Here is a 21,021-nt window from a genome sequence, read left to right on the forward strand (position 1 = left end):
TTTCAATATGAGAATTAGCTGATTTTTCAGCTCCACAAGGCTTCTCTCTTTAAACATTTCCGATTGAGTTGATTTCAATAGACTTCTCTTCTAGCTGTGCGAGCCCGATAGGCCTGGTTTGCCTCTATCTTTCTTCTGGTATTTTCTGTTCTCTTTCCCTAAACAGCCTTCCAGACACACAATGTCTTCCATTCATAGTCATCAACCCCCAAGATAATCTCAGAGGCTCCCTTTCTGGACCCAGCTCTGTTCCAGATCTCATGTGTCAAGCTTAGATTTGGTCCATCCCCTTCTCCCCAGCACACAACTTTATAAACTTATCATGCCCAGATGACATTCTGTCCGCACTTAGACAAGTAGCAAGGTGTTAATGGTTTGAGGTATGCTCTTTCCTTCAACCCAAGCTTCTGGGGCTTTAATCTGAATTGTTTCTATTCTAGGAGTGGAAGGGCTTTGGGCCACCTGGGGTTTGGGAACCCCAGGATCATCCTCTTATAATGGCCACTTCCTTTGCCTCTAATTCCTGCCTAGGAGGACAAAGATAAGTAGTGACAAGTGTAGAATAATAATTCCTGTTAAAAGCAACAAGTTGATGGGTTCTGGGAGGCTGTAAGAATCTTGCAAGACAGGTTCTACCTTCGAGAACTTACAGCTTGGTTGGGAAGAATAAGACATAGATAGGGCTAGGGCTCTAGAGTAGGTTGAACAATGGCTGTGGGCAGTACTATGACAAATGGACAGGTAGTGCTATGTGGCCTGGGGAGCCAGGGAGGGTGTCATGTGGGGAAGGAAGGACAGGAGCTGTAGCTAGAGTTCTTAGGTGGAATTCAGATACCAAGGAGAGAAAAGTACTGGCAGGCATATCTTCCTATTGAAACCAATATTTTAACTGAAAAATTTCCGAATCTCTGCCTATCGTCCTCATTTTAGATTTAAGCCTAGAACTTTTATCAACTATTCCTCTCCAGCTCCTGTCACTGTTTTGCTCGACTTGCTCTGGCCAGATTCCCGCCATCTTGCACTTAAAAGAGGTTTACTCTCCTCCAGATACAAATGCCTGTCCTACCTCAGTGCCATACCAGAAAGAGGCACGAGCTGTATATGTTGCCGAGTCTCTTGTTGGAAGACTTCTTTCTAGAGTGAACATAATCTTGCCAGGGAGAGAAGAATTTCTCCTGCTGGGTAACGATCACCAAACACTTATTTTCTAAGCCTCATTACTAGACTTCTTCCTTGACTGTCAGCCTGGATTTTCCTTTTTAATCATTTCCAGCCCAAGTGTATGTAGGCTACACTAGTTACAAATAACAAGTTGGACAATTAAGGAACAAATAAAAGGCAAAATGCCCACACAACCCATAAAATGTTTTCCTGGTCACTGAATAGTTGAGAGTTGCCTGTATAAGAAAATCAAGAATGCTTTCCCTTTTTTTGTTTGTAGTTAGTTGCAGCTTCTTTAGATGGTCGAAGTTGTAAGATTTCAAATCACACGTGTTGAAGGAGCATTTACTTCCTGAACTTCTCCCTCCTCGCTAAAGAGGCTCCCATGCTCTTGCCTGGTATGAGACCCTTGGCAGCATCAGCCACATAGATGCTCAAGAGACATGTCAAGTGAACTAAAGAAATTAATTTAGGTGTTGGATATCCGCTATGGGATTAACATACGAAAGAAGCATGAGAACTACACAAATTGACTAAGTATATCAAACCAGGTTGTATTCAGAGTCTGCTCTGTGCTGCTAGACACGGGAACTTGGCTGATTTGCATACGCCAGACCACAGGGAACCTACAGGAAGATTCCCACTGAGATTACTATGGACTACTTTCCCAGGGCTCTGAAGCTGTATACCCATCCTGGGAAAGGAAAACATTTAAATCGAATTCCTTGGGCACTCCGGGTCTCTCTCATTCTGTATTTGAGAGGAGACCAAGTCTCTGTCTGTGGAGCCTTATTCCCTCTCTAACAAACTTTCCTTTTGTCTCTAACTCTGGCTTGTGCTTGAATTCTTTCCTGTGCAGAGTCAAGGAGCCTCCCCAAGTGGGGACTCAAATCCTACACTGGGATCAGTCCTTCTATCTTCCTGTTTTATGGTTCCTATATAGTTAATGACTGGAATCTGAGAATTTTAGAGGCTCAAAAATCTTTGTAATGTATGTTCTGTCCTTATGTTTCCAGACTGTACAAATAAAACACATACAAATGGAACAGCTCTGTCTCTTGGTTGAAAACAAGCTGTTTTCAAGTCTAGGTCTCCAAGGCCAAGTTAAGCTGAAAAACAATAAAATATTATCATGTAGAGAAACATGATAGAGAAACAATAAAATATTATCATGCTCTCTGTACTGTTGCATTTTTCTGATAATAGGGAAGATATAAAACCCAGACATGCTCAGCAGTTTCTTGCATATAAAAGCATATTTGTTAAGGAGTAACTTATTTGTGGGTCCAAAGGCATTCCAGCCTATGACATGACTCAGAATCTTGGATCGTGCCCCCTTTATGAACTCAGAAGCACTTGCTCCTTCTTTTAAAGGCATAATCAGGGAATTCCTGGACTTTGTAAGAGTTCCAAGAACTGGGCTTGCCTTTACACACCTGCTCAGGTTTGTAGAATAGGAACATGAAAAAATAATTTTTCTTTTGAAGAATGAGCTAGCTTGCAAGAACTCAATCATACCGTATTCAAGGTAGTGGAAGGATAGCAAATAAAATTTAAAAAAAAGAAAGAAAAGAAAAAAAAAAGGCAAAGTCCTACCCTCAGTGAGCTCCAGAGAGGGGGTGGCCATAACAATTGGAGTAAGTACCCTTGGTCTAGGGCAGATGGAGCCAAGGAGGACTGAATTCCTTTTTGAGAACTTGCTCTGGACATCTGCAGACCTGGGCTCTGCTGTTTTACGGCTCTGCCTCTGTGCCCACATCATACAGACTTGACTTTCTGCTCAGCTGGTTATGTGTGTTGAGTGTTTTCCATTTGTCCTCCAACCCCATTTCCTCTCTGCCTTGTGTCCCAGGAGGCTGACCTGCAGAATCTGCCTCTCTGGTTTTCTAATGGGTTTCGTCCATGGATAACCCTAGCAGGAGTTTAGAGGTTGGAATCCTCATCACCCTAGCTCCCTTCTGGCAGAGTCACTTATGATCACCACCCAGGCACATGGCCTCTCCTTTCTCTCTCTCTTTGGGTTCTGGAACACTATCCCTTTAGGCCTAGGGTTGACAATCTCCCCCTCTCCCCAAGGGCTCTAGGTTACTTTTCTACTCTTTATGGTTTACTTGTCCGCATTTAAATAATTTCTTTAACAAGCAGAACTCAAATTTACATTTTGGAGTGTACCATCTGTTTCCCGGTGGGACCCTGACTGATCATGTGGGTCTAATGGAACACGGTGCGGAGTTCAGTCCTCTGTCCCTGTTGCTGTCCGCTACTGCCTTCTGAGAAGTGTGGTGGCACACAGGGCTGGGTTGTCCTTCACCTGCGGGATAACCCTGGGAAGTCGCTTGCCCTCGCCTAGTCCGTTTACCCAATATACAACAAAAGTAGTGTAGACTAAACGGTGTTCCAGTCCCTTCCATTCTATCATGATTGTCCTGGTGTATCCAATTTGAGTTCTGCATTTTAGAACAGATTGTGGAGGACGCAGCAGACAGTGTGTTATGGTCATTTAAGGATCTACGAGCAGCCACGAGGGAGTGGGCAGAGTGTTTTCCAGCTGCAGCGGTGACTTCTGGTGGGTGGGTTCAGAAGTGCGACAGCACCGCAGCACACCAGGGTTCAAGGGCTAGAGGGCCTGCAGGCCTATCTGGGTCGGAGCTGACGTTGGCGCCCCACGTGAGGCTCTGCGAGGCAAGTGACTGGGAATACGGCCATGAGGGGCCAGGGCTGGAGGTCCAGCCCACGGTCCAGCCCCAGTGGTGGGGGCCCAGGAAACGCCGCGAGACTGAGGGGGCCCAGTCGAGGTTTCATCCCTTAGGGCATCATCTTTCCATCAGCAAAGGAGGGGGGGCACAGGGCGACCGAGGGAAAAGCATGGGCCAGGCGGGCGCCCAGCGCAGGGACCCTGCACTGGCCAAGGGCTGCCGGGACCGGGAGGTGCGAGCGCGGCTGGAACCCGCGCTGCTACGCTGCGTCTGCGACGCGCGGCCGCGGGGTGGGCGGGGCGAAGGAGGCCGGCGGCGATTGGTGCCCGGCGCTTGCCGTCGGCCAATGGGGGGCGAGGGCGTGTCGGGGCGGGGCGGAAGCCGCATCTTAAGCTGTGTGACGCGTCGCGGTCGCCGCTCCCGCTTCGCCGACGCAGTGTGCTCCCGGTCGGCCCCGCAGGCGCAGCCAGGTATCCGCGCGGGCGGCGCGGCGCGGGGGCGCGGGCGGGGGCCTGGGCGCCCCACACGGCGGCGGGCGAGGCGGACGGGCGTGCGCGCGGCTCCGGGCCGGGGCTCCGCGGAGCGGGCCGAGGGGGCGCACTGGGTCTGGGCCGCCGGGCAGGCTCCGCCTTCGCGGCGGGTATCAAACGGCCAGGGAGCCGAGCAGGGGTGCGGCGCATCCCCGGGACGAGAGAGGGAGAGGGAGCCGCGGCCGAGGCCGTGATGTGGCACCTTCGCCCTCCCGAGCGGGCGCAGCCGGCGCGGGGCCAGCCTTCTGCTCTCCGGGTCCGCGGGCCCCAAGCGCCCGAGGTCTCTGCGCCTTGGCTCCGCGCCCCTCGTGCGTCCCCGCGTTTCCGGGAAGGCGGCATGTGGGCTCCGCGCACCGAGGACATCCTGGGTTCCCGGGTGCCTGAGGCCAGGAGGGTGCATTCGGGACAGCGGAGCAGCTCAGTACACGGTGGCTTTGGTTTTAGGGCGGGGGACGAGCCCTCCGGGGCAGCTCCTGGGCCCTGTAGCCAACCTGCCCATCGCTCCCCTCCCACAACTTCTTTTTTTTTTCTCCAGCCTTCGTCCTAATAAAAAAATTACGGAAGTAGAGCCTTGTTTTCCTGTAAGGCGCAGATTGATTAGATGCTGTCGAGGGATCGGGGCCAACGGGCCTTTCAGTGCGTGAAGACTTCTTCCTTAGAGATCCTTTGACAGCAGTGCTGAGCATCCACATTTTGGTTGAATTCAGTGCGAAACTTGTTCTCGGTGACCAACAATCTTTTCCCTTTGGCACTCTTAATCTCTTGCCTTCTTGGTATTGTTTTATCTATTTGATAAGTTAAGGCAATCAATTGAGGGAAAGGAAGAGTGACTTTAGAACGAAGCATCTTCAAGAAATTATTAATGTCCAGTTTCTTTTTTTTCTTTTTTGTTATATATTTCTTGTTTTGTTTTTGTTTTTCTTTGTTTGTTGTTGTTGTTTTTCTTTTTTTCTTCTAATCTCCAGTTTCTCATTTCTAAAACTTTTCTTCCGGTTTGTAAGAGTAAGCATTTCTGTAGGAAACTTGTTTTTTCACTTTGAACCTGGAACTATTTTTTAGGTATGTAAACAGAATTCCTTATCCATTTGAAATAAACATTTCCAAGAAATGAAAGATTTCTTTCACTAGGATATTCTGGTCTGGTTCCATCTTCAGAGAATCTAGTTTTTGACTATGAAAAAGATGTAAGTATGAGAGAATCTTAATTAAAGCAGGACTTAAATAAAAAGTTTATTATTTTGGGTCTATAATTTTTCACAGTGTTCAAGGTTAATTTTGCACCCCGTCCCCAAAACTCAGTAAACTTTAGTAAAAATTCTTAAAAAGGCATTTTTTCCACAAAGAGGCTGTCTTCTTTGTATTCCTCTCCCATACTCTGCCTTTATTACTGTTACTTGTGTGCATATTTTATGCCCTTGGCTGAGATTTTGAGGATGGGATAAACCTCATACATTTTAAAATAGTGATGAATGGACCACTATTTGGAGGTGTGTGGAAGGTGTGGTCTAGCTGAGCCAGTCTTTTTTTTAAAAATAGTACTGCTTAAGGCATTTGCCAGTGACACACTTGAGTTGAATTTTGCTCAGATTGTGTAAGAAAAACAGCAAAACACTCTTGTTGGCAGGACTTTTACAAAGGACTGCATTTGTGAATGGTTACTTCAAGAAAAGTAAATATTTGACAGAGTAAAACCAAATTTATTCAAGTGGAATATTTTAAGTGTCTGCTTGATGAATTTCACTGGGTTTTGAGTGATTTTAAAGAATATATTTCATAGTGTAAATTTCAAAATGCAGCCTTTTATGGAAATTTTATTTTAGGTATGTTCTTATGGAAATAGAATAGATTACTTTTGTTAATAAGTGGATGGATTGCTGAAAACATTCATTGTTGAAATTCTTGCTGTCTGTAGTAATTTGTTCTCTCCTCCAGGACCTGAGTGTAGGTCTTGGTTAAATGCATGACAATAGCCTGGAACGGTCACACTGGTACACGTGATTTTGACTCTGGAAGGTCACAAAATCTAATGAAGTGAACTGTTGATAGATTAGTTACTTCTGGTGACGCCTCAGAGAATGCTAGCGTCCTGGAGCTGGGCTCCACTCCCCGAGGGCCGTGTGATTTGTCGTCTCGAGGGCCTCCCTCACTTGCTCCTGCTGCTTCAGGAGTTCCACGTCTAAGTGCTTAGAAATGACCTCGTTCATTGGCAGTCAGGAAATGCCAACGGAATGCCCAAACCCGGGCCAGGTTCTGGGGCTGCAAAGTGAATTTAAGATATGGTTACTGTCCTTTAAGGGAGCCTAGTAGGATTCTAGTGGGGGGACAGGCATGAAGACAAGTGTCCTGAACTGTTAGAACCTGTAACAAAAGTCTGCAGGGTTTTTGGGCGTCTTCGGGAATGCCTTTTGTGGTAAATTCTGTGGAGGAGGGTGAAAGAAGCTAATGTGTATAGTGTTTATGCATAGAAAAAAAGTTATTTGACATCTCCAAAGTATGATTGTTGATAATTTTCTTGTCATAATCAGTAGAAAAAATTTACTATTATTTTTCTTAAAAAACCTCCCGTTTAAAAAAGAAACCATGGCACCGTTGATTTTTATATTGCAGAAATAGGCTAATTTCCTATGAACCTAAAGGAGGAAGGGAACTAATCGAGTGGCCAGTTTGTGCCAGGTTTGACACTTTAACATTGCCTCAGTTAATCCTGAGTAATGACCTTGAATGGCTTCATCCTCATTTTACAAGCGGGGAAACTGAAGTTCAGAAAGATTATCCACAGACACTCTTAAGAGCCCCAGCTAGTCTGGTCTCCAGACTTTGGACTTTCCACTCTATTCTCCTAGTTTTTCAGACCTTTTTGGAAGAGAAAGTCATTGATGTCGGCTATTTTTAAGCTCATCTTTATTCTCTTCCAATGTTTCTTGTATAGTGCCAAGCACAGTAACTTGAACACAGAAGGTTCTATAACAGAAATACGCTTACAGGATTCTGGGACATCATTTTGCATCTAACTACAAGACTTCTCCCAGTTGAATGAAATACCCAGAGTTCATCATTAAAAATCTTAAGGATATGTATTAGTAATGTTTGAATGTCATTGTTTTGTCAGTAAATTGTAGTTATTCTTTTAATAAAACTGCCTGAACTCTGCAGAAAAATGGATATTTTGTCCCATTTCTGTAATTATTTTAAATGGCAGCATATTATGCGATTATGTGGAAGCATTCTCATATTGAACATCTTTTATGCGTGAATATTCACATTTCTGAGTATTTCTTTACGATAGAATCTTATGAGTGAAGTTACTGGTCTAAATACAAGCATTTCTAAGGCCTTTATTATGACTATAATTCTTTTCAGAAAGTGTTGTACTTTAGAGTACCCCTAAGCACTGTATTTTATTAGTAATTGGATGAGAGCAAAAATTAATGTGTTTAATTTATAATAGGTCAAATACAGCATTAATTCTTACCCAGCCCAAGAAATAAAGTTAAAATCAATGTTTTAGCCTTAGCAATAGCATTTGGGGAATTTCTGTCTAGTACAGCTAGGTATTTTTGCATTTTTGTTAGCTATGTCCAGTCTAGTATTTCTCATATAACTTTTTTTGTTGTTATTGATACATACATCAGATAAAATCTGATAGAAGCTAGGGACCGTCTTACAAAATGCACATGCATACAATTCTGCATTTTATTTCAGGAGTTACTGGATCCTGAAGACCATCCCTGGATCTCGGGTTAAAAATCTGTTCTAATCTGAACCGTGAGAAGAAAGGGTCCTTGGTGAGTCTTGGCAAACTGAGTGTTGGCTTGTTCAGTGCTTGCTAATTCCTGAGTGTGCCGGGTTTACTGGGTGTGCCAAGTTACAGGGCAGTGAGCCAAGCTCCAAGTGTTAAGTTTTGCTCATTGGCCGTTCACACTGAGTGCTGGGCAATGCTTCCCCTCGTAAGCATTTGCGATCCAGCCTTCCTTGACGCCCCCAGAGTGAGTTCCTTTTCCTTGGTGTCCTCTCAACACTGGTGATGTAAACAAACAAACAAACAAACAAACACGTATACTTAGTATAAAACCTTCAAGTGGTACAGAGGGATTTAAGTAAGAAGTAAAAGCCCCTGACCTCCCATCCATCGTTCTCATTTTTCTTCTGTGTTCTCTTGGACATCTAGCCTGTCGCACTATGGGCCCATCTTACGTTAACGCTTGTCAGGTTTTACTGTAAATATTTATATGCTTTTCCCTTTTGTTCCCCTTCTGGCTTCCCAAAGGTCTTAGTTCTCTCTCATTTTCTTGATCTTTTCGGAGGGGGGCTGTGGTAAATGCTCACCAATTTTAAATGAGTCGACATACATCAACTGTGGGAAGACTCACTCTCGATGCCTCCTCCTATCCTGGGCCAGGTCGGCGGTATTCCCACCTGAAGGACATGATGTTTTCCAAACTAGCACATTTCCAGACCGTTGCCGTGCTGCGTCGAGGAGTTCACTCTTCGGTGGCTTCTGCTACATCCGTTGCGACTAAAAAAACAGTCCAAGGCCCTCTCTCCTCTGATTACGTTTTTGAAAGGGAATCGAAATATGGCGCACACAACTACCATCCCTTACCTGTAGCCCTGGAGAGAGGAAAAGGTACATTTTGAATTAATCCATTTCCTTTTTTGCTTGAAACTTTTTATAAAAATCGCTTTCGTATTTTCTCAGTATACATTTTTCCAGACGCATTTAACTTTTATATTGCAGATACGGTTAAGTCATTTATTGTCTGAAGTGCTCGCTGTGCTGGGCACTCTGGGTATACAAAGGTGAACTCATTCTGTCTTTGTCATGAGGGACCTTGCCAGGACAAGTGTAAAACGCATAAGTAAAGTGCTATAATACTGCTCGTTTTTTCCCTGTAACTTTTATTTTGGCATAATTTTAAAGAAAAGTTGCAATAATGGTACAAAGAATTTTCTTCTACCCGTCACCCAAATTTCTTGAGTGTTAACATTTTACTTTTGCTTTACTTTCTCTCTTCACGCATGCTCACACACTCACATGCTTACACATGCTCTCAGGCTCACGCACTCATATACTGTCACACAAAATACGTTTTCTTCCTGAGATGTTTGAGAGGAAGTTGCAGACACGATGCCTCTGCCCCTAAATACTGAGCTTGTCTTCCCTGAAATACAAGAACTTCCTCTTACGTAACAGCGAATTTTTAAAATTAAGAAATTAACGCCGACTCAGCACCATGATCTGCTCTGCAGACCTTATCCGGATTTATTTCGCTGTCATGTGTAGTAAAAGAAAATCTCAGTTCATGGGTTACCTTCAGTTCTCAAATTTGTTTAGTTTTCTTTAAGTCAGAACAAATTCCTCATCCTTTGTCTTCTTGACTTTGATGTATTTAAGAGTACAGGCCAACAATTTTGTAGAATGAAACTTAGCCTGGGATTGGCTGGCAAGGTAGTGGCTGCCAGGCTTCTCCCTGCAAAGTTACTGTTCTTCCCTTTTTACTCTCTTGACGGGACATGGTTTCAGACTCTGTAAACTTTGTGGTACATTTTTAGCAGCCATTAATGATTCTTGCCTGAATAAATAATTACCGATAATTACCAAATGGTGATTTAATCCACATTTAACAGCGTTACCCTAATAAAACCAAAGTTTGTTACTTAACTTTGGACCAGAAGATGATGTATAAGAGTATTAAACATTTTTGTCATTTGCCTGTATTTTATTTTGGACCAGTACTATAATACAGATGTATCTGCTTTCAAACACATGAGAAGTCTAGATTTATAGATTACACATTTGGAAACAGTTTGGTTCGCAAAGATATTCTTCACTTAAGAAGTGGAGTGTGGACTCTGGAATCTGACCGTCTGGGTTCAAGTCTCGGTTCGCGCAGGCCAGCTCGGGCTAGTTACTAGTCAGGCGTCTATAGTCATGTCCCCACAGTGATGTTTTGGGTGATTCTGTCAACCTGGTCCCAGTGAGATGATAATGGAGCTGAAAAATTCCTGTCACCTACCGGGAGTGGTCATGGCACAATGCATCACACAGACCCTTACCATTGTGTTACAGTTGCCTACAGTATGCAGTAGGGCGACACGCTACGCAGGTTCGCAGATAGTTGCTGAATGGGAACAGAATTTGTCACCTCAAAATATATCTCTTTGGCATAAGGATTATTTAAGACTGGTTAATTTTGAGAAGCAGCAGACATGCGAGGAGCTCTGAAAACCAGAGAGAAGTCACCTTTTGTAAAAATCATGTACATTTATAAGGGAAACCTCCAGTTGTTGGGGAGTCTCCCTCGCAGTACCAGGAAGAAGGGGTGACCTTACTTCCAGAAACTCTTATCAGAGCAGAAATCTGCGTAGCAACCTAGCCCTTGTTGACTGTGCTTTTCCTGGTCACCCTCTGTCATGCCTGCCCCCCAACCTCAACATCTTCTGTCTTCAGATGGTACTTAAACTGGTGGCTTCAGCCATTTTGGTGACCTACTTGGTTTTCCTGGGTCTCCCATGTAGACGGAAGGTGTACATGTTATTAAACCTTTGTTTCTTTCCCGCTAATCTGTCATTTATTACAGCGATGTCTCAGCCAGGAACCCAGAAGGGTAGAGGTAAAATTAATTTCGCATTCCTACAGAGCAACAGGCTGTACCACATAGTCTGATTTGTGGCAGGCTACATACCATCTAGGTTTGTGTAAGTGCCGTCTGACGCTCGCACGACAATGAAGTCACCTAAAGACACATTTCTCAGACTGTATCCCTGTCTAGGCGGGGACGTCGCTTTATTTCCTTACCTCTGCCGCAGGGAGGATAGCACTGCCATTGGGGATTCTGATCAGATGAGGTACAGAAGCACCTAACATCATATGTTAACAAGTACATGGCAAAAGTTAGGTGTTAAGCCCCTCAATACATTTTAATATATATAGTCAACTTAAAAAAATTGTTGTAAAATGTACCTAGCTTACAATTTTCTTGTTTTAACCATTTGGTTTGGTGGCATTAAGTAGACGTGTACAGTATTGCACAACTGTCACCTCTAGCTAGTTCTAGAACTTTATTACCACCAAGAGGACACCCCGTACGCATTAAACAGTCACTCCCCAGGCCCCCCACCCTAGAACCTGGCAGCCACTCATCTGCTTTCCGCCTCTGGATTTGCCCCTTCTGGATATTTCAGATAAATGGAATCAGACAGTAGTGGCTTTGTGCCTGGCTTCTTCCACTTAGCATTATGTTTTCAAGGTTCATCTGTGTTAGTTGTAGCATGTGTTAGTACTTCATTGCTTTTTCTTGCCGAATAATATTTCATCGCATGGACAGACCACGTTTTGTGTATTCGTTCATCAGCTGGCGGATATTCGGGTTGTGTCCCTTAGGCTATTGTGAATCGTGCTGCTATGAGCATTTGTGTGTAGATTTTTCTTTGAACACCTGCCTCACTTTTAGCGGGTGTATACCGAGGAGTCGGGGCGCTGGGTCATACGGTAATTTTATGTTTAACTTGTTGAGGAATCGCCAGACTGTTTCCCACAGCCGCTGCACTGTTTTACATTCCCACCAGCAACCCATGAGAGTTTCAGTTTCTCTACATCCTTGCCAACACTTGTTTTGAGAAGTGGACATGTTTAAAATTTAAATTATAAACATTTTTAAAACTTTAAAAAATTTAAATTATAACCATCTTAATGGGTGTGAAATGCTATTATTATAGTTTTGGTTTGCACTTCTCTAATGATTTGAGATACTGAGCATCTTTTCATCTGTGTGTTGGTCATTTGTATGTCTTTGTAATCATTCGTTCTTTGGGGAAATGTCCATTCAGGTTCTTTGCCCATTTTTGAATTGGGTTGTATATTTTCCTGTTTAGTTGTAAGTTCTGGATACTGGATTCTTATAAGATAGATATGTGATTTAGAAATGTATATCTTTTTGCCAGTCTTGTTGGTTGTTACAGTAAACTAATCAACCATGACTTTTATGTTGAATTCTAACTTTAAATTCCACACTCTAGTTTTCAAGGAGTAAAGGTTTTACTTGTTATAGAGTTTATAACACCTTTTTATGTTGTGCTCTTCTCGTTAAATGTACACTTTGAGACTGGACAGATAGAATGTAAATCTTTCTAAACTGGAGTTTATTACGCTTGAACTAAAACACGCCTTAACCACAATTCCATTTTAAATAGAGGTTCATATGTAGGTATCCAGAGGACTTGCTAGCAGTCTTAATCTTTGAACTTTATGTAATTTCATGACTTTCTAAAATTATTTTTCTTATATATTTTAGGTATCTACCTGTGGGATGTAGAAGGCAGAAAATATTTTGACTTCTTGAGTGCTTACAGTGCTGTCAACCAAGGGCATTGTCACCCAAAGATTGTGAATGCTCTGAAAAGCCAGGCAGACAAACTGACCTTGACATCTAGGGCATTCTATAATGATGTACTTGGTGAATATGAAGAGTATATTACTAAACTTTTCAACTATCACAAAGTTCTTCCTATGAATACAGGTAAAATATTTCCTTTTTATTTTTTTTATTAGCCAAGAAAATAGTTTTATTACTTTCCGATAATTTAAAACATTTTTTTAAACTGAGAAATTTTCTCTCTTGGTAGGAGTGGAGGCTGGAGAGACTGCTTGCAAGCTTGCTCGTAGATGGGGGTATACCGTTAAGGGTATTCCGAAATACAAAGCAAAAATCGTTTTTGCAGGTATGTGAAATTCAACAGTAACCTCTGTGATTTAAACACACATATCATTTACAGTTTTACTTTACCAGTGAAATATTTATAATGTATTTGCTGAATGTTTCATAAAAATTGAGAGATTTCCTTTTCTTGGTTTATTTCCAAATATTTGTGCATAGAAAGGATTTTTCTCTCCTAAATAACTCCCTGCTCCCCTCTCCTTAAAATGAGTGACTGTATGATTGATTTCTCATCTGCTTATCTGAATTTTTTCCATATTATTTTTTTGTTTAGTTAGATGGTCTCAGCGGTAGAACCTTTTTGTTAGGTTGTTGATGTTGGGTTATGTTACAGTGGGGCCCTGTCTCCTAGGTATGATGTGCAGTTTGATTTTGAATATTGGACGTGTCGTGTGAGGATCTTAGAAGTTGTTGGGAGGGGAGGGCTGGAGTTGTCTGGGTGTATTTCTGGGAATGGTTGAGAGGAATGACCTGGAATACTGACTGGGGACACCAACAGTTATTTCAGATGATGTAATCTGACTTTTGGAGTCTTTATAATGATGTTCAGTTGATAAATTCTGACTTTCTTCTGAGCTTTGATTTTAATTTTTAAAAATAAAGTATGGATAAACATGTCATTGCACATAGTGAAAATTCACTCTTTTGATGATTAAAATCACGAACTATTCTGCCTTGTGCACAAATGCAGCTAAGTTACAAGCCCCGTAACAATCGGATTCAGAGTTCAACTGTAACTGCTGGCCAGCCATGCTTGGTATTTGGGGTTGACAGATTACTATTCTCAAAGAAGAAGAAATCTTTGCACAGCTCTGTGACCTGCCATTTTGGAATCTTGTGCCTTAGTTGTAGGGTCACATATAACTGTGTCTTCTGATCAAAAATGGCATTTCTGGTGATTTTTATTCTTATAGACTGTTTTCGGTCTCTTTCACATTAGCAAAGGGGTGCAGAGGTGTTTTCACCCGAGTATTGAAAGGAGCTGGTAAGTCTGGGGTATAGAGACAGGGAAGGCTGTCCCCAGCTGTGAGTCCTTTACATTGCAGACTGAGTGACAGGATGAGACTCCTGGAGGGGAGCCAGTAGACTCGTGGTGGAATTGGTACCCTTTCTCTTAAACAAGTATAGTCACAGTCAATACGCTGCTGCTTTTGGACAGGTGAAGTGGGGCTTACTCATAGGTGAGAGGGCTTTGTAGGATTAGTGTGTAGAGACGCTATGAAGCCAAAATACAGTAATTCTGTGCTGAGTTCATTGAGTCTGTGCTGGGGAAGATAATATTAAAAAAAAAAGCAGAAGAAACCCCCAAGTCTCTATTATTCTACGTTGTGATTTTCCTTCCTTGAATTTAATCCAGTTGAAATGATCTCATGTATCTGCTTTACGTTCCGGGGTTTCTCCTCTTAAAGTAGAAACTCCTTGAAGGCGGGGAGCTGGCCAGTCGTGATCACCATTCTGTGCCCAACACCTAGGACAGTGCCTGCCATACAGTAGGTCCTCACTCAGATTTATGAATGAAATAAATTTATGGGTTAAAAATGTTCCTGTGAAGAGACAGATGTCTGTCGTTGAGCACAAAAGATTATAATAGCAAGGAAGGCAAAACTGAAAATGTTTGGCTTGCCCGAGGCTATTTTCTCCAAGTAAAATTTAAAATTCATTCTGTAGAACAGTTAGCCTGGAGTACTGGATTTTTTAAAAAAGAAAACCGCTCATTCTCTGTGAAGGGTAGTCTCTTTCTCATATCACTTACATAGATGCAGTATCTCTAGAAAAACCTGCGCTGAACGCCTCAGTTGTTAGTGTCCAGGATTATTGAAAGGAAGGACAAGTATCTATTCTCAGACTGTGTATCCCAGTTAGGAGTTCGGTAGAGAAGTGTCTGAAATAGTGACTGCAAGGCCGGACCTTGGTGGTCTTGAGCCCTGGTGTTTGATAGCAGATTTTGTTTTAATAAATAGATGCTCACCGGAGTCCCCTCTAAAGCAAACTCTTAGTTTTTCAAAAGTCAAACTCTTTTGCGGGGGGGACTGTGCTTATTAAATTTGGGGTTTGTTTGGAATAATCACTGTGTATTTTATTTTTCTGTTCTAGCTGGAAACTTTTGGGGTAGAACTATGTCTGCTATCTCCAGTTCCACAGACCCAAACAGTTATGAAGGTTTTGGACCATTTATGCCAGGTTTTGAAATCATTCCATATAATGATCTGCCCGCTCTTGAGGTACTTAACTGACATCACGTGCTCTAGCTCATAGTAAATAGGAATTAAATGTGTTGAATACATGAATTGAAAATAGGCGTGTGACTTTAATGACAATCTAATCTAAGGCTGAGATTTCAGACTGGCCTCAGTCAATTAGTTTCCAACGTGGACGGACTGGCCTCCGTGGTCTAATCCTCATAACCAGCTGACTGTTTTAGATTTGTGTCCTGTATAAGTAATAACTTGGTTAGTGCCTGTTTAATTACTTTACTAGATAAAATTACTCAGTTTTCAGATAGCTTTTAAAATAACTTGCAAAATAGAAAGATTCACTTAAAATGGCTTTTTAAAATGTCATTTTCTTTAACTTTTAGTTACAGTACATTTGGCTATAAGAAAATGTAGGATAGAGTAGCTTAAAGCTGAAGTACGTAGAGCTTTTGGTAAATTGACTGTTAGTCAGAAATGTTATACTTTGAAGTCAATGTAATTTAGTGCGAAAACTTAATTTATGTACTTTATATTATTAGGAAAATTTTGTGATTTCAGATTTCCAAATAGGCTGGAAAGGAGGTTACTAACACGCTTTCACACCTTTCTGTAGCGTGCTCTCCAGGACCCGAACATCGCCGCATTCATGGTGGAGCCCGTTCAGGGCGAAGCGGGCGTCATTGTGCCAGACCCGGGCTACCTGACAGGCATCCGCGAGCTCTGCACCCAGCACCAGGTGGCCCCTGTTCTCACCTGCCCGTACCTCTGTCCTGCTCGTGGGATAAATGGAAACACTACCTAACCTTTCCCCCTTTTCGCCATTCTTAGAGCTTCAGAACTTTCTAGTGCTATCATCAGCGTGCACAGAAGCCGACTATCTTGTCTGTCTGTCTATCAATCATCTATCTATATCTATCTAATCATCTATCTATCTATCTATCTATCTATCTATGTATCTTTAAGTTACTTTCAAGTAAGAAGCCGACTTTTATTGGCTCTGGAATCTGACCAGACCCTGGGCCCCGGCAGAGCTGCAGACTCCCTGTCTCCCTGTCCCCACCGTGCTCCATCTCCCCTCTCTGGCAGCCTGTTCTTTGCGCCCTCCCAAACCCTTTATCGTACCCCTGTGCTCCAGCATTTACGTTCTTTCCTCCTCTTCCCACCAAGCTGCTAAATATTTAATAAGAAGTAAATGTTTAATAGATGTTTGTGGAATAAACAAGTGAAGTAACTTGTTTCCAGAGGGTAGTTACATCCAGAAAAACCCCACAGCCCCTCACTTTGCATACGCACCTGTCCACTTTGTAGGACAGCGCAGAGTGGGCCTCTGAGGGACAGTGGCCTGACGCAGGAGATAATTGGCGTGACAGGGTTTTCACAGAACAGTATTGAAATTACACGGATAATTAAAACATTTACACAAATCTGAGGGAATGCCAGATAACACTACTGTGAGGGAAAAGTAAAATAAAGATCGCTGTTTTCCCTATGGAAACAAAATTGCTAATTAATGCTATTATATCATTTTCCAATAGGTTCTGTTTATTGCTGATGAAATACAGACAGGATTGGCCAGAACTGGTAAATGGCTGGCCGTCGATCATGAAAATGTCAGACCTGATATAGTCCTTCTTGGAAAGGCGCTTTCTGGTGGCTTATACCCTGTAAGTTGAATGGTATCCTCTCCTGAAATACATCCTTAAGATGTTTTTACATCAGCTGGTGTGACAACAGTGCCTTTCTTGTGGTTTGGTTTTACGTAGGTCGCCTGGAATGTGTATAACAATGTCAGCCCCGTGGGGTGACCCACCCAGTTAATTTTAACTGAAGAACTGAGTGTCCCTTGGAATTTGCCACAGCATTTTTTTTTTTTAATTTATTTATTGTAGCATTTGTTTTGGATGGAAAGGTTTTACCCCAGAAGTATTCCTGTAAACTCTGAGCTTCTCCCCATTGTCCAGAAATATAGTATTACTAATTATTCGAAACCATGACTGATTCATGTAGAGATTAGGAAACGTTAGTGTTTCGCGATAGTTCTGTTCTTGAGTTTGCTTCTCAATCTGCATGCTAGTTCAAGGGCTCCGGGGTTTAGTGTGGAACGTCACTTTCTCAGCAGTTAAACAAGGCATATCGCCTTTAACGTGGAAAGAGTTCTAAATCATATTTTAGAAGCAGCTTGAGTCTTAATTCCAAAATGCTATCGCTCTGTGCCATTGAAGCGTTCCCGATAGGCTTAGGGTAACGTGTTAGGATATTACTTAGTTTGGCACGGGTAGTCGATGTGGCAGACGTGGCTCGTGTTTGTTGAAGCCTCACTTCAAGTTTAATATCAGCTTCATAAATGTTTGTGTTCCTGCTAAGAATCAGAATAGTTGGTTGGAGGCTGATTTAGTTGGCCCTTAATTCTCGGTCTTCCAGGTGTCTGCAGTACTGTGTGATGATGAAATAATGCTGACCATCAAACCAGGGGAGCATGGGTCAACGTTTGGTGGCAACCCGCTGGGCTGCCGAGTGGCCATGGCAGCCCTCGAGGTAAAAACTGGCACCGCTGTACAGTATCCGTTCCTTTAGGTAGCTGATGTGACTTGTAAATTTGAGCCCACTGGTGTAATGAGAAATGTAAGCAGATCGTCAGGTTTTATAGAATATGAATTACAGAGGAAAGGTTTTAGGGGCAGGGCATTCTCAAAAAGTAATTTAACCTTGGCCTAATAGACAGGGGCCCTCTGTAGGCTTCCTGAGTTTTGGCCTGTGGGCACTGGATGGCCCTTCTACAGCTCACTCTGTGACCAGGCCTGGCCTGTCGTGCCTCTGGCTTAGCACACACCGGTGTTTTTGCTTTTTTTTAAGTGTGTATTTGAATATTTTTAGACTTATTCCTTAAGTGCCTACCAAAGGCATAAAATTATATAGTCTCTAAGGATGGGCTATTTAGGGAGAAAAAAAAGGAAACTCTATTGCAGTTAAAAAATTAAACTATATTTAGTCCATTGATTTAGTCAGCTAATAAACTCTATCAGTGGCATTTAACAAATTTTAATCCTTATTTTGCCATAAAATCAAATTGATAATGGATTTGTGACTAAAGCAAAGTTCTCTCTGAGCTAGTGTGTGTTTAATTAGAGATTAAAGTTACTTTGGCTTTATCTAATCGCGTTCTTCCTCTGTGTGTTTTCCACATTCCCCTCCAAAGAACAATATGAAAAAAGGCAATCTTAACATTTATGTAATTTCTTCTTAAACATAGGTTTTGGAAGAAGAAAACCTTGCTGAAAATGCAGATAAAATGGGTACCATCTTGAGAAACGAACTCATGAAGCTACCATCTGATATCGTAACTGCTGTAAGAGGGAAAGGATTATTAAACGCTATTGTTATTAGAGAAACCAAAGGTATGGAGATAAAATATTTTCCTCAAGATATTATTTTCATAGGAAGAGCTGAAAGCCATCTGGTATTTTATCTGGTTGTTGAGTTCCTCTGAAACTGCTGACTGCCCTGTTGACCAAGTCTTTTAGGCTGAGTATCATCTGATTTATTTAACAGTCTTGAAAATATAGCTCTTTCCTACATGAAAGGACATCTAATTTGACCTGTTTTTGTTCCTTTAGATTATTTGTTATTTTTTCCTAGGTTAGTTATGCAGAACTTAGAGGTTTAAAGTTAGTTTCTGTTTATAAGCCTTCAGAGCACTTTTCTGTAAAGGTTTCCTCTTTGCTTTCCTTTGCTCCCTCGCTGTAACCTTTTGCTTATCAGCCGAGGTCATAGGAGCTATAGTAATAATATTATGAATAGTGCCGACGATGATAACATAACCCGAGTTGCCTCTTGATTGCGTGTTTGGCGTTTCAGTACGTTGTTTGTAACCCTTAACCATTCCTTGCCGGATTTTCTTGTGATAACCCTTTCTTTTTGAAGCAGTGATTCTAACCTTGGTTGCATTTTAAAGTCACCCGGGGAGCTTTTTGAAAAGTCAATCCAAGCCTAGCCTCAGCCCAAAGGTTCTGATTTGGTGGGCCTGTGGTGAGCCCAGACATCGAGTGACTCCAGCGTGCAGCCAGGGTTGAGAACCGTGCTCTCAGAGGGAGAGAGTTTGGTCCCACAAGCTAAGGAAACAAATCCGTTTTAGGAGCGTGTAGTATTCACTGGGTTTTGAGCATTGCTCATTCTGTGCCAGTTAATTATCTGTATCCTACACAGATTCTTTTTGCATTGGTTCCTGATGTAACTAACACAGCAGCCTTAGCACATAACTTTTTTGCTTTTTCATTTATGAAAAACTAACAAAAACCGTATGTCTGATCACACCATTCAAACCTAGTTATGCACTTGCCGACAAGGAATTTCCTTTTTAAGAACAGAACAAAGCAAGCTCGCAACTCCAAGCTGTCTTTCTTGAGTGGGTTGTGGGAATTTTATCTGCCAGGCCGCACTTACCCAGGCATCCTGCAGGGGATGTTTAAACATTTATCTTTGATCAACATACATGTTTGACCATTTTTTTTTTCCTTAGATTACGATGCTTGGAAGGTGTGTCTGCGACTTCGAGATAATGGACTTCTGGCCAAGCCAACCCACGGCGACATTATCAGGTTTGCACCTCCGCTTGTGATCAAGGAAGACGAGGTTCGGGAGTCCGTGGAAATCATTAACAAGACCATCTTGTCTTTCTGAGGGTAGCGACTGTTTTCGGCGGTGCCTGTGAGTCAGCTGGAGACAGGCAGACAGTTCCTTGAAGTCCTGTAAAAAGCTTCTGCATTTCTGTGTGTGATGCAGGCACATTCCACTCCCTGTGTCTTCAAGGACTTATTTTTTGATATACATATTTTTCAGTTCATACATAATAGAGTGACATTTATAATCGTGCAGTATGCTATTTAACATAACTGTAAGAGAATGTAATGACATCTATATTCGATCGTTTTTGTGTACTTGTGTACTTTCTGAAGTGAAATGCATCTATTTGTCTGTCTGTAGGCAGCCTTACAATCAAGCCCCGTATAACTTATATATGTTTTTATAATTTCTGGTGTAAATGTTTTATATTTGAAAAAGTTATATGGGGTTTTACATAAAAGACTTCTTTAACCTTATGAAGCTGAATTATAATCATTGAATTTTAGGAAGGTTAAGCTTATATAAAACACTAGATTTAAATAAACTTCATATTGGCCAACATCAGAATATATTCCATGAGTGTCATTATTTTGAATTAATAATTAATATTTAACATTCCCAAATTATTTTTTAAGTGCTGATATAACTTATAAAATATATTTTCAGTTTTTTAAAACTTCAAAATAAAGCTTATATCAAAAATGTCTGTTTTGCTGGAATTTCCGGTCAAGATGGCGGAGCAGGTAAACACCGTGCTTGCCTCCTCTCACGACCACATCAGAATTACAACTAAACTACAGAACAACTATCATTGACAATCACCTGAAGTCTAGCTGAACAGATGTTCAAACTGGGGACACACAGAAGAGGCCACCTCGAGACTGGTAGGAGGGATGGAGACATGGAATGGGCTGCGTGTGGTGGTTGAAAATTGGTAGGGATATTTCGACTGGGGGCGTCCCCTGGAAGAGCTAAGGGTCCCACCTCATGCCTGGCTCCCCAGCCCAGGGTTCTGATGCCAGCAAGAGGAGTCCCCACTTGGATGTGAAAAATCAGTGGAGACTGTGGCCGAGTGGGGTGGAGGACTGTGAAGGTCCTGGTT

General features: G+C 42.3%; 1 protein-coding gene across 3 annotated transcripts; it reads left to right on the forward strand.

The window, feature by feature from the left end:
- Positions 1 to 4,217: 4,217 nt before the first annotated feature.
- OAT (ornithine aminotransferase) lies at positions 4,218 to 20,486 on the forward strand. 3 transcript variants are annotated; one of them, XM_039870768.1, is made up of 12 exons: positions 4,303 to 4,327; positions 5,447 to 5,571; positions 8,090 to 8,172; positions 8,787 to 9,014; positions 12,682 to 12,906; positions 13,013 to 13,108; positions 15,199 to 15,326; positions 15,913 to 16,035; positions 16,835 to 16,963; positions 17,721 to 17,834; positions 18,550 to 18,694; positions 19,816 to 20,486. In XM_039870768.1, the coding sequence occupies exons 4-12, from the start codon at positions 8,813 to 8,815 to the stop codon at positions 19,974 to 19,976; spliced, it is 1,323 nt and encodes a 440-aa protein (XP_039726702.1). In that variant the 5' UTR covers positions 4,303 to 4,327; positions 5,447 to 5,571; positions 8,090 to 8,172; positions 8,787 to 8,812; the 3' UTR covers positions 19,977 to 20,486. The 3 variants fall into 3 exon arrangements, with proteins under 3 accessions (XP_039726700.1, XP_039726702.1, XP_039726701.1); XM_039870767.1 differs by lacking the exon at positions 4,303 to 4,327 and adding an exon at positions 4,940 to 5,111; XM_039870766.1 differs by lacking the exon at positions 5,447 to 5,571 and having other exon boundaries at positions 4,218 to 4,327.
- The last annotated feature ends 535 nt before the right edge of the window (positions 20,487 to 21,021 follow it).

The sequence above is a fragment of the Pteropus medius genome, unplaced genomic scaffold (assembly GCF_902729225.1).
Source record: "Pteropus medius unplaced genomic scaffold, Ma_sr-lr_union100, whole genome shotgun sequence".
NCBI classification, from domain to species: Eukaryota; Metazoa; Chordata; class Mammalia; order Chiroptera; family Pteropodidae; genus Pteropus; species Pteropus medius.

Excerpts from the sequence above, each read along its gene's own strand:
- OAT (XM_039870766.1), top strand. The coding sequence starts at position 8,813 with ATGATGTTTTCCAAACTAGCACATTTCCAGACCGTTGCCGTGCTGCGT. Across the intron at positions 15,327-15,912 it reads ATGATCTGCCCGCTCTTGAG|CGTGCTCTCCAGGACCCGAA; the intron begins GTACTTAACTGA and ends ACCTTTCTGTAG. Across the intron at positions 16,036-16,834 it reads AGCTCTGCACCCAGCACCAG|GTTCTGTTTATTGCTGATGA; the intron begins GTGGCCCCTGTT and ends ATTTTCCAATAG.